The 15,291-nt window shown below is 38.0% G+C and overlaps 1 protein-coding gene across 2 annotated transcripts in view; it reads left to right on the top strand.

The window, feature by feature from the left end:
* Positions 1-15,291, top strand: part of ANKS1B (ankyrin repeat and sterile alpha motif domain containing 1B) — a 1,992,519-nt gene that overhangs the window by 682,055 nt on the left and 1,295,173 nt on the right. For both annotated transcript variants that reach the window (XM_006888510.1, XM_006888509.1), the window contains exon 10: positions 7,610-7,775. In XM_006888510.1, the coding sequence (XP_006888572.1) occupies positions 7,610-7,775 (166 nt within the window). The remainder of the gene's footprint in view (positions 1-7,609; positions 7,776-15,291) is intronic.

Below are 15,291 nucleotides of genomic sequence, written 5' to 3'. Positions count from 1 at the left end.
TATCCCTAGTACCACGACCCCTTCTACACTTTATTATTATTCCATCGCCCACCCCTTTTTCTTTGCACACACAGCCTTTATTTGCACATGCATGTCCTGAAACAAAGTCTGGCAGGCTAGACACAACAGTGATAAAATTAGTATTTTAGCTTTTTACCATCTCCTTTTTTTATTAATTTTTGAGCTTTTCTCTAGTAGACATATATCCTCTCTTTCTCAAAGGAGATTGTTGTTGTGTATTGTCAAGTCAGACCACACAGGTTTTTAGTTAGCGGATCAATACACTATCAACTGTCCTAAAGTTGAATTAATCAGAGTAAATTCATTATGAATTTGGTTAAATTGGAGTATTAATGTGTTCATAGAGAATAGTGAGGATTCTTAGGGTCTTAGAAACTATTTTGAAATTTACAGCGGAGGATGGGTCTGGTGCTGTCCTCTTCTCTCTTAAGGGTACTCTTGTGGTTTAGTGGTAAAGAAATGTGCTTCTAACGCAAAAGGTACATGGTTTGAATCTGTCATTTGCTGTACAGCAGAAAGATGAATAGTCTCTTCTTGTGTGATTTACTGCCTCTGAAAACCCATTGAAAGTTCAGGTTTAAGTCAGTTCTGATTCTGTGCCAGTGAACTGACTGAATTATTAGTTGTTGCTGTTCTTGTTGTTGTTATGTACTGTCGAGTTGCCTGTGACTCATAGTGACCATATGTACAACCTCCTTAAATCCTGCTCTATCCTGTGCCAATCATATTTTTTTTCTGACACACCTATGTGCATTACCCCAGTGACTAAATCAATCCAGGGTCTTCTTTCCTCTCTTGGGCTGTCCCTCCACCCTACCAAGAATGACGTCCCACTCCAAGGACTGGTCCTTCCTTGAAAAATACCCAAAGTACATTAGATGAAGCCTGAGAATCCTTGCATCCAAGGAGTAGCCTGGCTTATCCCTTTCCATGACAAACGTCCTTAGCAGTCCATGGTATATTCAATACTCTTCTCCTACATCACAGCTCAAAGGCACCATTTCTCCTTCTATCCTCCCTAGTCATTGTCCAACTTTCTGATGCATAGCAAGTGATTGAAAAGACCATGGCCTGTATCAGGCACACCTTAATCTCCAGATTGACATCGTTGCTCTTCAGTACTTTGGAGAGGTCTCTAACAGCAGACTTTCCCATCACAGTACATCTTTTAATTTCATGGCTGCTTGTGTCAAGAGTGTTGATTGTGAAGCCTAGGAAACTAAAGCTGTTTACAATCAATTTCCTTACCATATATCATGCTGCTGCCAATTGACCCAGTGGTGAGTCTTTGTTTTCTTGATATTGAGCTTCAATCCAAATTGAAGGCTGCAGTTGACCTTCTGTAGCAAGTATTTCAGATCCTTCTCAGTTTCAGCAAGCAGGGTTGTGTCATCTGCATAATGTAGATTGTTGATGAGTCTTCCTTCAATCCTGATGCCACATTTCTCCTCATAAAGCCAAACCTCCCCGATGATCTGTACTGCATATAGATGGGAAAGGTATGGAGATAGGACACATCCCTGGCTACCCTTCCCAATTTTGAACCATGCTGTATTTCCTTGCATTTTATTTATTAGTGCATTTTATTTTAAAAATATAGGAAGTAATATCTCACATACTTTTGACCAATCTTTGGAAAAGGACATCATGCTCAGAAAGGTGGAGTCAGTGAGACTAGCTCAAGACAGGGCAGACTTTAGAGCTGTAGTACATAGGATCATTATGAATCATAGGCGACTTGATGGCGTATAACAGTAACAACAACCACATTAACTGGTATAAAATTAACCTTGTACTGATCCACATTTCCCCTTCTTGCCTTGTAAATATTGATCTTTGCTCTGCCTTTATAAACTTTACCCTCACCATCCTTCCTCACCCTCTGCCTCCACCCGTCTTTGAGAGCTAGCTTTTGAGGAATAGCCTTTCAAATATGTTGAGAAAACTATTATGTGTTTGTGAGTCCTCCCTAAGATAGAACTGCAGTTCCTTTCATCATTTCTTCTGTGACAAGATTAAATCACACACCATCCTGATTGCTTTTCCCTGCACACTTTCTACTTTGTCACCCTTTGTTGTTAAAAATAAATTACTCCAAATTTTCTGCTTTCAGTGGAGTAGTGAACATAATTGACTCTTTGATGTGTGAGGTGCTGGATGGTTTGAAGACAATTACACTGACCTTCGATACGCTTGTTCTGCTGTATGGCAAATATCATAAGGAACCCTGGTGGTGCAGTGCTTACGTGCTCCACTGCTCGCTGAGGTTCAGCCTTTGGAAACCCTCCAGCTGCTCTTTAGGAGAAATATGTGCAGTCGTTGTCTGTGAAATTGTAGCTTTGGAAGTCCTGTGCAGCAATTCTTTGTCATTTGGGTCTTTGAATAAAAAATGAACTGAATGGTAATAGGCTGGCAGTGAAAATGTCATTATCACAGTGTAGGAACATTTGGCAAATCTTACTCTTAGATACCTTTTGGAAGATTTGTTGTTGTTAAATTTGTGGATTTCCCCTCCTCCTTATTTTATGCTTGTCAAAGCCAAAGCCTAATTGTGAAAGTCATGCATATAGTCTCTGAGCTTATTGGAGATCCTTACAATAGTTTAAGGTATGTCAAGACGAGGTTCAGATCTATTGTTCTTTGAGTCACTGTGAATCGTAGATAACTTGCTGGAATTAACAGCAACAACAAAATCAAAACTATGAATCTACTGGTCAAAGGTTATGTCTTACTCATTTTTAAAAAATTTATATAGCATTCAGTTTATTACAAATATTTAGTATTAGCTTCCCATATTCCCCCCTTTTGTTTTTATCATAATTATGTTATCATCTAGATGATCATCCTTTATACACAAACAAATAAAACAAATTAAACATAATAAACTCAAAGAAATATTTCAAAAAAATTCTCCATATGATCAGAAGGATTCAGGTTGATTATTTCTTGAAAGTTTGTTTTAATTGTCCCATTGCCACAGTGCTTGTCAAAACCAGTTCTGATTAATCTCCTTTGTCAGTGTGTCCTTTGCCATTCCCTAGCAGTCCTCCCTGAGAGAGATTTCATCCTGATTCATAAGGAAAAGGGGATGGTGTATTCTCTTAGCTACTTACTGCTGAAAAGGGACACTGTAGGTTTCAGGGTGAAGATCTTCTCTTACTACTCTAAAAGGCCCCTTTGGCAGTAGAAAACATGTAGATGATTGTGGAGACTGATTTTGGAATTTAGATGCACTGTTATCAGTTGTGCCAAGCCATACATGTTCATATCCTTGAAGATGCATCATGGAACTGTTGCAGCCTAGAAGGCACAAATTTCACTAACAAGTTAAAAGTACATGAGTCAAAAATTAAAAGCCATAATATTCCAAGTAGAGGTTCTAACAGTGGCACAAATCAAGTTACAGAGGGAAGGTAGTTCTTAATATAAAAGGCTTATTGACTAGCACTTTGTCTATTATAGTATAAAGGTTAGGAAACACAAGATGTAGGGGCTCAACTATGTCATTTATTGTTCTTAAGTCCTGGACCAAATTCCATCTACCACTGGGTTGTTTTACAGCTCGGAAGGCCACATGCAAGGCAGCGGTGAAGTAAGGAAGTGCTTATGAAGTTTTCTGTCAATTCCAACAACTAAGAAAGAATGAGAAGAGTTGGGACCTCAGAAGGCTTTTAGTACCAAATGATAGGCTCTTGTGTCCAGGAGAAAATGAATATACTTACCAGTAATGTTAATTCTCACCCACAACTCTTCTGAGAGGATCTGAATCATTGAAGCATCCTTATTTGTTTCCAGCTGGGAGCAGGGGACTGTCAGTCCTGTCAGCCACGAGGACCTGATGTGGGCCACCCTTGGCCAAGTGTCCTTCAGAGCCACACTTAATGCAAGTGAGTGGGAGCTTCCTCTCTACTCTTTTGCCTATCTGTGGCTCTTGTCTGTGACACTGTCTACTGAAGTGGCTCAGCTTTCCACAGTGGAAGCAATTCTGACCTCCTTTATTACCTTTGGGTAGTATTGTTTATGAGTAAGACTTCCTTTTCCTGACACAGGCCCTAAACTGGCAGCAATAGCTGCCCCAGTAATCTTGGCCTTTCTCTGGTCTTTTTTCTTCCCTCTAGATGCCAGTTGTTAAAAGAGGGAAAATTTTAAACAAATATATAACAAATCATTTTGAACAGTATAATCTTTTAGGTTTAAGGCTAGAAATATTATCAATAGGATAATTTCAGTTCCTATTTTCCATAAATGGTTTTCGTATGAAGAAAATTTTAAGTGTGGATACAGTTCCACTATTCCTCCTCCATAACATGATATAATGTTATTAGCATGAGCAGTTATAAATCCATTGCATTCTGTACTCTAACTTAATTTTTTTTATTTAAATGTATTATTGATTTCAGTAAAAATTTACAGAGACTTTGTATTTCCAGTTATTCATTGTTGCACAATTTTCCCTCCCAACTCCCTCCCCCCTGCCAGAATACTACCCTCTTGGAAAAGTAAAAGAAAAATTATTTCATTGTTTTACAAAGCCTCCCCGAGTTCCACTCCACCATGTAGCCTTCGCTCTAGACTCCTGTCATGACAAAAATGCCTAATCACATATTCCCTTAAACAGTTTTCTCTCTCATCTGTTTCAATGAAGTGTACATTATTGGACCCATCTTTCTCAGTATTTCCCCAAACCCAAGGTCAGTCCTGTTTTACAACAGTGGCACCATGCAATATTTGTCCTTTTGTGACTGGGATACTTCACTCAGCATAATGTCCTCCAAAGTCACCCATTTTTAATAATATTGTATGAGTTCCTTGTTTTTCAATGCAGCATAGTATTCCGTTGTGTGAATATACCACAGCTTCTCTATCCATTCCTTTGTTGATGGGCATTTAGGTTGTTTCTAACTCCATGCTGTTGTGAACAAAGCTGCAATAAACATGGGTGTGCATTTATCTGCTTGGATGTCAGTCATGGTCTCTTTAGGGTATATTCCCAGTAGTGGAATTGCTGGATCAAATGGTGTCTCTATTTGCAACTTTTTGAGAAATTGCCATACTGCCTTCCACAGTGGTTGCACCAGCTCATTTTTTTTAAGAACCCCAGAACACTTACCAAAGTCCAAAATAAATTCTAGATATTAATAAATATTTATTGACCAAGTAATGCCTTCTGTACAGGAATTAAGATCATCTTAAATTAAATGTATTCCAATTTTTTTTAGATATGAAAATGCAAGAGTCGATAATGTAGTATGTACCTAAATTTTATTCTTATTAGAAAAGCGCAACCTTAGTGCATTGGTTAACAGTATTCACACACAGTCATGTGCTGTGTGGACATCTTTTGATTCTAAATGACAGAAAACCCCAAGAGCAAGGGTTTAAACTATATGGACTTTTTGTCTTAAGAAGTTGGGAGAAAATAGTCCCAGGGCTAGTTTAGCAGCTCAGTGATGTCATGAGTGTCTGGCATTCTTTTGATCCTTCTGTCACCATTGTCAACTTGTTACTTTTTTGATCTTTACCTTACCGTCTATAATCACAAGGTAGCTGCCCTCTCTCTGGACATCAGAAGTGCCTCCAGAAAGAGAAAGCTGTGATGACCAGCCCTCTGAAAGAACTTCTTTGTATGCTTTTTTCCTGGGGAAATGCATGTTCCCAGAGCTAGCAGACTTCCTTATGTGTCTAACTTACAAAAGTGGAATCACATTGCATTTTTTATGAGACAGGCAAATGAATAGAGTTTGGGGAATGACAACTAATTAAAACAACAGATAATTTCAGAAATAGAAAATAGACCGAAAAAAATTAGAGAATGTGATCATGAAAAGAGGAGAATTTTACTACTTGTACAGCAATAAAGTCAGGGAAACAGGATTGTAAGAACGTTTCTAAACAGGTTGTTGATAATATTGGGGTTACACAGTAACATATTCAAACAGAAGTGTCATCAGCTTGGAGTTATTTTTTGAAAAAGCAATGCTGTTGTTAGATGCCATCAAGTTGGCTCCAATTGCAAGTATCTACTGTATCATTAACCCAGATGTTACTTGGCCCTGTGCCATTTTTGTAATTGTGTGTTATGTTTGAACCTATTGTTGAAGCTACTGGGTAAGACCATGAAATGAGAAACTCCTTCTTTTTTTAAAAAAAATTTTTTTAAATTTTTTTTTACAGAGGTTTTGGATTTCCATTCATTCATTGCTGCCATTTTCTCCCTGCCCACCACTCCCCACCAGCTCGCTTCCCCCTCTGAAGAGAGAAAAAAAATTCCTTCATTAGTATACAATTCCCACGTCCCTTCCCCCCACCCCCTACCCCGAGTACACTTCTCTATGCAACCTTAATTCTGGATTCCTGTGCTAACTATAATACTCAATCATATATCACTTCTAATCTGTTCTTTCCCTCATCTATTTCAATACAATATACATAATGTATCCAGTTTTTTCTGTCATACCCCGACCCTGATGTCAGACCCATTCTACAACAGTGGCACCATGCAGTATTTGTCCCTTTGTGATGGAGATATTTCAGTCAGCATAATGTCCTCCAGGGTCACCCACTTTGAATAATATTGCATGAGTTCCTTGTTTTTCAATGTTGCGTAGTATTCCATTGTGTGGATATACCACAGCTTCTCTATCCATTCGTTTGTTGATGGGCCCTAAGGCTGCTTCCAACTCTTTGCTATTGTAAACAAAGCTGCAATAAACATGGGTGTGCATATATCTGCTTGGATGACAGACTTGGTCTTTCTGGGGTATATTCCCAGTAATAGGATTGCTGGGTCAAATGGTATCTCTATTTGCAATTTTTTGAGAAACGCCACACCGCCTTCCACAATGGTGGCACCATCTTACATTCCCACCAACAGTGAATAAGAATTCCAGTTTCTCCACATCCTCGCCAGCATGTGTTGCTTGCTGTTCTGTTATATTTTGCTATTCTTACTGGGGTGAGATGATATCTCATAGTTGTTTTCATTTGCATCTGTCTTAGAGCTAGGGACTTTGAACATTTCTAAATGTGTCTGTTGGCCATCTGAATGTCTTCTTCGGTGAAATGTCTGTTCATATCCTGTGCCCATTTTTCTATTGGATTATTTACCTTTATCTTATTTTGGTGTTCAAGTATTTTATAAATTCCTGATATAAGTCCCTTAACTGACATGTCATTACCAAATATTTTTTTCTCAGTCTGTGGCTTCCCTTTTTACTCTATTGGAGAAGTTTTTGGGTGTGCATAGGGATTTGATTCTTAGAAGGTCCCTTTTAATGATTCCCTGCTTTACCAAGTATGATATTCTTCTCTAGTAATTGAGGTTTTCAGGTAAAATTTCCAAAATGAGACAGAGCCTCACAGTCCTTGCTTCTGAATAGTACTCTGACTCTCATGGTCCATGACTGATTTGTCTATTCCAGTGAATCTGTGGTATATTAAATTCAACAAGAGCAATAGGGGAACATAATTAAATCTTTATTTTCCATAAACATGAGAGAATTATTATTAGACTTTTCTAATTTTTGGAAATCATAAAAGCTTTTTATCACAAAGCAGTTGTTTTAGGATGTTGTTCTTCTTTTTTCAGGAGTCTTATCCAAAGAAGAGGAGCTTCACTATGGAAATTGTACCACCTGCTTCTCTGGATACATTTCCTGCAGAAAATGAGACCTTCCTGTGTGATCTCACGGACACAGCAGTTACAAAGAAACCTTGCTCATTAGAAATAGCAAGGGCACCTTCTTCAAGAACTGGTATTACATATATATAATTTTTTTGGTACTCATAATTAGACTAGTTCAAATTGCATGCTTGTATATGTGAAAAGGTTATCATTAGTATTTTTTTTCTAACTGTATTACGGCCCACATGTTATCACAGTAATACTTTTCACAGTTTGAAATAAGCACAGGTAAGTTAGGGGCATTTTTCTTTTAACTTACCACAAAAATGTCACATGCACTGAAACTGCCTTGGTGAAGAAACTTTGAAGCCATTTGACAGTGAAAAAAAATCTTCTAGATCAAATTCAAAGCTATGGGTCCTTCATGATTTCATAGCAAATTTGCAGGCAAGAATTGGTTTTTGTGCATACTCTTGGCTTCCTAGTTAACGTTCACTTAGCGCTGTGTGTGTGTGTGTGTGTGTGTGTGTGTGTGTCTGTATATGGCACATGGCCAGGAGAGATTGGTCCTTGGAGAAGGGCATCATACTCAGAAGAGTGAACAGACAGCACAGGAGAGGGAGACACAGAATGAGAGTGATTGATACAGTAATTGGGACAATGGGGGTTGAATGGCGGGGTTGGTCAAAATTAGTGAGAGTGGCTCAGGACAGGGAAGGGTTCAGAGCTACTGTACTTAGGGTCGATATACATCGCAGTTAACTCAGTGGCACCTAACAACAATAACATACTATATCAGGCTTGGAAGCAGGAGTGGCATCCACGTCCTAAATTACATGCCTCTGGAAACTCTATGAACTTTGATAAATGTCGATGATTGTAGAGAGGCTTCAGGCGTTTTTGTTCATAGTGTCGGTATGAGTCATGCTCGACTCAAAGGCAATCGACAACAACAGCCATATATATTTAAGATAGAAAGGCTTTATTTGAAGAAACTATTGACTGTGTAATATGTTTTTAAATAATGAAAATTTGCACAGATTTTGGATTTCCATTCATTCCTTGTTGCATTTTTCTCCCTGCCCAGCCCTCCCCCCCAAGTTCACTCTTCTCTTTGAAAAGTAAAAGAAAAATTCCTTCATTGGTATACAATACCCCTGCTCCCCCTGTGTAATATATTTTTATGGAAATTTCAAAGGTATAACTTTATTCCTTTACGTTATTAAGCAGTGAACAGGGCAAGACAATTATTAACTACCTTAGGCTAATAAGGAGATTGGAGTTAAGTGTTTTATATCATTAACAAATGATGGGGCCTGGGATTTAACAAACGTATTGGAGTGTCATCAGACCTGCTTGTCATTACTCCTCTGCAGACTCTAAGAAAAAATGCTGGGTAGAACCATGGAAGCTAAGAATGGAGGAAAGTTTCAAAGAGTGTTCAATCAATGAATCAAATATGTTGTAAGGAAAAATGGAAATTCAATTACTGCTTACTTTTTAAAAAGTAACTTTTAGAAGTGATGTAGTAAGACAAGCTTTGGAAATTAATGACACACTAGGGAATAGTATATATGGAGTTGAGAGTAAGAGCACAGATTATCCTTTCAAGAAGATTAAAAAGATGATGCACATGGGTAACATGAGAAGAAAGCAGGTGCAAGAGCAAAGTGAGTAGTTTAAGATAAATGTGGTAATGTTGAGAGGTTGTTGGGAAAGATATTAAAGATAAAGAAGAACAAAGAAAGCAAAATACATAGGACTTAAAACTGAGCTAACTTTAGAAAATACAGTGTTTGCCAGAAAGATAATAGTTTAAATTACAGAGAAATTCTGAAACATGGATTTACTTTCTTGGTTATATGAGAGCTCATGGCTGAATGGAAGAGCTAAATCTTGAGAAGGGTTAAAATATTATGCAGAGAAATCATTTTCTAAAAAGCTAGGGAATTGTGTAGAAATGAACAAATGGACTTTTGAGTAGCATTGAGGGTAAGGTGTGGTATGAATCCTATGGGTGCTTCAGGAAAATTTATTTTAGTGAAGTAAAATCATAGCAATTAAAATAGTTTAAAACGTTTATTTTCTATTATTATAAACTATAAGGTAGTAATTTTATTATTTGCCTTTTACCAATGAGTAAATTGTGAAGCTGAAGCTTTAAATAACTATCCAAGTTTACATGGTAAAAAGGAAGAAAGTCTGTAGCTTTCACTTCATTCTTGAGAAGCTAAAGCAAAATGTAGAACTGATGAAGTGAGAAAGAGCTGAACAGAGCCATTCAAAAGGCAGCTTGAGAGGACAAAGCAAAGTATTATAATGAAATGTGCAAAGTTACAAAACCAAAAGGGAAGTTAAAACTCAGTATTTATCAAAGGGAAAGAACCTAAGAACAAATTCAAGCCTTAAGGTGCATTACTCAGTAATTCTATGGACAAATTATTGAATCATAAGAGAAACATCAAAATAAGATGGAAGGAATGTAAGGAGTCACTGTACCAAAATCAAGGACTCACTGTAGCAAAAAGAATTGGTCAAAGCTGAACCTTTTCAGGAAGTAGCATATTATTAAGAATCAGTAGTAGTAAAGGAGGAAGTCCTAACGGCACTGAAGGCATTGGCAAAAAATAACTTCTCAAGATTACATCGTACTAAAGGAGAGATTCCGTTACTTGCTTTCCAACTGCAGAAAAGTAACCAGACTGCTTATGAGAGGCAAGGATAGTGAGAGTCTCAAATACCTTGAGCATGTTATCAGGAATGCTAGTCCTTGGGAAAAGATATCATACTTGGAAAAGCAGAGGGTTCACAAAAGAGAGGAAGACGTTCAATGAGACAAGTGGAGACAATATCTTCAACGATGACAAGCTTCTGCCTACCATCCAAAACTGACACCACGGAGAAAGAGGAAGTCGAACCCACACTAAATTGTTGCCAAATACTATCATTCACTGGTGTGGCGTCAGTTCTGACTCATGCTGTTGTTGTGAGGTGTTGTTGAGTCCAGTACGACGCATGAGAAGCCTATGAACAACAGATCTGAATTTTGTCCTTTCCTGTGCCATCCACATGCTATGTCATACACTCAAGACCATTGTTGCAGTCACTTGCTGCTTGTTGCAGTCCATCTTGTCAAGGATATTCTTCTTTCAGTGACCTTCCACCTTTCCAGGCATGATGTCCGTTTCCAGGGAATAGCCTCTCTTAGAAACATACCCAGAATACGTGTGATTAAGCTTTATCATCCTTGCCTTCAAGGGACTTTCCGACTTTACCTCTACAATACGTACAAGTTTTGTTTTTTGGCAGCACGGGGGATATTCAGTACTCTACTCTAGCACTGCAACTCAAAGATAGCAACTTTTATTCTGTCGTCCTTATTCATTGTCTAATTCTCAGATGTGTAGAAAATGATTGAAAAAGACCATGGCTGAGCTCCCCAGCTGTGTGAACTTTCCCAGGAGCCGCAGGATCAGAGTGGAAGGACCAAAGGCGGGGTGAATTCCCCTCTAACTGATCTCCTTATCCACAGTGAACTTTCCCTTCAGTCCCAGGACAAGAGAGAAAGGACCAGATGCCATGGCTAGTTGCCCTCCCCTTCCCTGCTCTGTTGAGATCCCTAAATGAGACAAGTCTTCCCATAGCTCAGGGTTCAGAAAGGTCTTCTGGCAGGATAGTGGACCTGTGAGCTTCCCAGACATCACTAGACCCTGGACTGATGAGAATTGCAGACAAGAAAAACTTCATCACAGCAGTGACATAGAAGAAGCAAACTACCTCACTTACCATACAAAATCAAAGCAAAATATGACAACAACAACAACAAAAAAAAACCCAAACACAGAAGCAGTGGATTTCATGAAGGCGGACAGTATATCCAGCTTCATGATGTAGAGTTCAAAAGGACAGTGGTATTATCAGTGGGTGAAAAAATAGCTTGAAAGATTGCAGGAATCTTCAAGCAAAAACAAAAGAGCAAGATAGTGGAATGACATATGTCATACGCTCAAAGAACACTGTCAACTGAGAATACTGTACCCAGCAAAACTGACCATCAAGTATGATCAAGACTTTCTCAGAAAAGCAGAAACTAAGGGAATTTGAAAGAACAAGATCAAAGTTGCAAAAGATACTAAAGGAAGATTCTCCCAAAGAGCTGCCACAGAAAACTGGATGGATCAAAATAAACAGAAACAACATTAAAAAGATCCCAACAAAATTGTGGCAATAAAAAAAATTGTGGCAATAAAACTTTGCCTCTCAATAATTGCATTGAGTATGGATGGTTTAATTGCATCAGTGCAGAGAAAATGAGTAACAGATTGGATAAAACACCAAACCCTAAAAATATCCTGTCTACAAGTGATACAACTGAAAAGCAAAGATTGTTGTTGTTGTTGTTGTTGTTATGTGCCATTAATTGGCCTGTGACTCAGCAATGCTGTGTACCTTGGCTCTGAACCCTGTCCTATCCTGAGTGAGTCTTACTGATTCTGACACACCAACCCCTGTTGCCCCAGTTGCCGTATCAATACATCTCATCCTCAGTCTTCCTCTTCTGCACTTTCCCTCCACCCTTCCAAACATGATGTCCTTATGCAAGGACTGGTCTCTTCTGACCATGTGCCCAAAGTATGTGAGACTGGTCTTCAAAATCTTAACCCCCAAGGAGAAACTTGGTTTCACTTTCTCTAAGACAGACCTTTTTGTTTTCTTGGCAGTCCATGGTATGTTCGAGCCTCTTCTTTGGCACCACAATTCAGAGACCCCGATTATTCTTCTGTCATCCTGAGCCATTGTCCAGCTTTCTGATACATAGCAAGTAATTGTGAAGACCATGGCTTGTACTAGGTACACTTTAGTTATAGACACATAGATCAGTGAAATAGAATTGAGAACCCAGAAATCGACTTGGCCTATGGTCAAGTCATCTTTAACAAGGAGACAAAATCATTAAGTGGAGCAATGACAGACTCTTTTTACAAAGGATGCTGGCAAATTTGGAAAAAGATCTGTGAAAAAAGACCCACACTTCACACCACTTACATCCCCCCCCAAAAAAACTCACAAAAAAACCCAACAACAATAAAAAACAAAAAACCCATCTGAACATGGATCAGGGACCTAGAAGTAAAACCAGACTATGAGGTTCATGAGGGAAAAACCAGGACCAACTGTAGAATAACTAATCTACAGCATGAACATTCTTCCAAACATAATGAAAAACCTTCGTCAGGCAGGATAAAATAAAGGAAACCTTTTAAAAGTCAAAATCCCTACGCACATAAGAAAACTTCTGCAATAGGGTAAAAAGGAAATTCACAGACTGGGAAAAATATTTGCTAATGACATATCTGTTAAGGAACTCATACCTAAATCTATAGAATACTCTAGCACCTCAATAATAAAAAGAAAAACAACCCAATCACAAAATAAATACAAGATATGAATAGACACTTTACAAAAAAAAAAAGTTAGATGATTCAGCAAACACATTAAAAGATGTTCAAAGTCCCTAGCTACCATAGAGATGCAAATCAAAACAACAATGAGATTTCATCTCACCCCAGCAACAATAGCAAAGTTCAACAAGCAAACAACAAATACTGGCGAGGGTGTGGAGAGATTATTCTTGTTCACTGCTGATGGGAATGTAAAATGGAACAATCACTATGAAAGGCAGTCTGGTGCTTTTTCAAAAAGTTGGAAATGCAAATGACATTTGCCCTGTGTATCCCATTATGGTAGTGGCAAGAAACTGGGTTGCGATCCAAAAGGCACATGTTTATAATTTACCAGCTGCTCCACGGGAGAAGGATGGACAGTTTCCTCCCATGCAAATAACTGCCTCTGAAAACTTCCTACAGAGTCACCTATGGGCTGGTTCTAACTCAGTGGTACACCACGACAATAACAACATCCCACTACTGGGAATATACCCTAGAGATAGCAGAGCCATGTTGCAAATAGATGTATACACACCTTGTTTATTGCAGGATTATTCACAATAGTGAAGAGATGGAAGCAGCCCACCTGCCCAACAACAAATGAATGGATAGAAAAATCTGTGAATTCACACAATGGAATATTATGCGGCACTGAAAAACAATGAACTTGTAAAACAATACACAATGTGCATGAGCCTGGAAGATATTATGCTGTGTGAAATATCTTAGTGACCAGAGGACAAATCCTGTGTAAGACCACTGTTAAAGGATTGACATGGGATGGGAGACAAAGAAAAGAATGGATAGAGAATGAATACCGTACTGGAATAAATGAAGGAAGGGACTGTCTGTCTGAAGTGAAGGTATGGTTATTATATGTATGATAACAACATAGAACAAGAAACTACAAAGTAAATTCGGGGAGGGAGGGGGAAGGTATGGGAGGAAAATGTGCATCAATTAATGAATCATAACCCATCTTTTTTGTAAACTTTCATTAAAATCACAATAAAAAAATAAGACAAGACCATGGCCTGACCTGGGTGCTCCTTATTCTTCAAACTGGCATTGTTACTCTTCAGTGATTTACAAAGGCTTATGACAGCACACTTGCTCAATGCTATAGGTCTCCTAATCTCTTAAGTGTTAATACCAAGGATGTTGATTGTGGATCTGAACAAGATTTATTTCTTGAAAATTTTGGCCCAGTGGTAAGGACTTTTGTGTTCTTGAAGCTGAGATGGCATCCATATTAAAGGTCTTTTATCTTCTCCAGCAAGCATTTCAAGGTTTCCTCAAGTTTAACAAACAAGGTTGTGCATTTGCATAATAAAGGTTGTTAATGAGTCATCTTCTGATCTCAAACCCATTCCAATGGAATTATACCAGTATGTCTCATAGCACCTTTTTTATTGGGTTTACAAAGAAAAAAAATATAAGAAGCAATTGCCTAGCATTCTTTGGCATTGTCACTGGTGGATTCAAACCTCTGGAGATGCACAGCTTGTGTTGAGCAGTCCGTCTTGCTACCAGATTATTAGTGAAAAAGCAAGGCTTCCGTAATTGACAGAACATCTACTGAAATATTTCATCAAATAGATCCAGCACTGTATATAGGTGCAGTCTTGACTTTGCCAAAAATTTGGAAGACAATTTCTTGGATAACCAACTAGAAGACATTTTTGCATATGTCTCTTCTAAGTAAAGGTGATCCAATATGCAAAACTTAATTAGGAATATAATTAATATCATATGAAAATAACATTTTACTTAAGATAATTAAGAAATGGTTGTAGCAGTACATTAACAGAGAACAGCCAGAAATCCTATCTACATTCAGAAGAATATGTAGGACAAGAGGTATCGTTGCTGATGTAAGATGGATCTTGACTGAAAACAGAGACTGTCAGAAAGATATTTTATCTTATTGACTATGTCATGGCATTTGAAAGAGTGAAAGATCTTTATATAGAGATCAGTAGTAGCTTCTGCTTTCAGCCAACATCAATTTGTCATCAACAGTGACATTCCATGTTTCATGTCCTCTTCTGAATCCAACTTGAATTTTTGGAAGTTCTCTGTTGATATACTGGGGAAACAATTTTTTTATTTATTGTCAGCAAAATGTCACTTTTTCTACAGATATTAATGACACTTTTTTCATTTTCTCATTCCATTGGATTATTTTTCTTTGGAATG

This window comes from Elephantulus edwardii, unplaced genomic scaffold (genome assembly GCF_000299155.1).
Source record: "Elephantulus edwardii isolate Elephantulus edwardi_28Jun2011 unplaced genomic scaffold, EleEdw1.0 scaffold00068, whole genome shotgun sequence".
In the NCBI taxonomy this organism is placed as follows: Eukaryota; Metazoa; Chordata; class Mammalia; order Macroscelidea; family Macroscelididae; genus Elephantulus; species Elephantulus edwardii.
The sequence above is the reverse complement of the archived record's forward strand: the minus strand, read 5'-3'. Positions and strand labels throughout refer to the sequence as shown.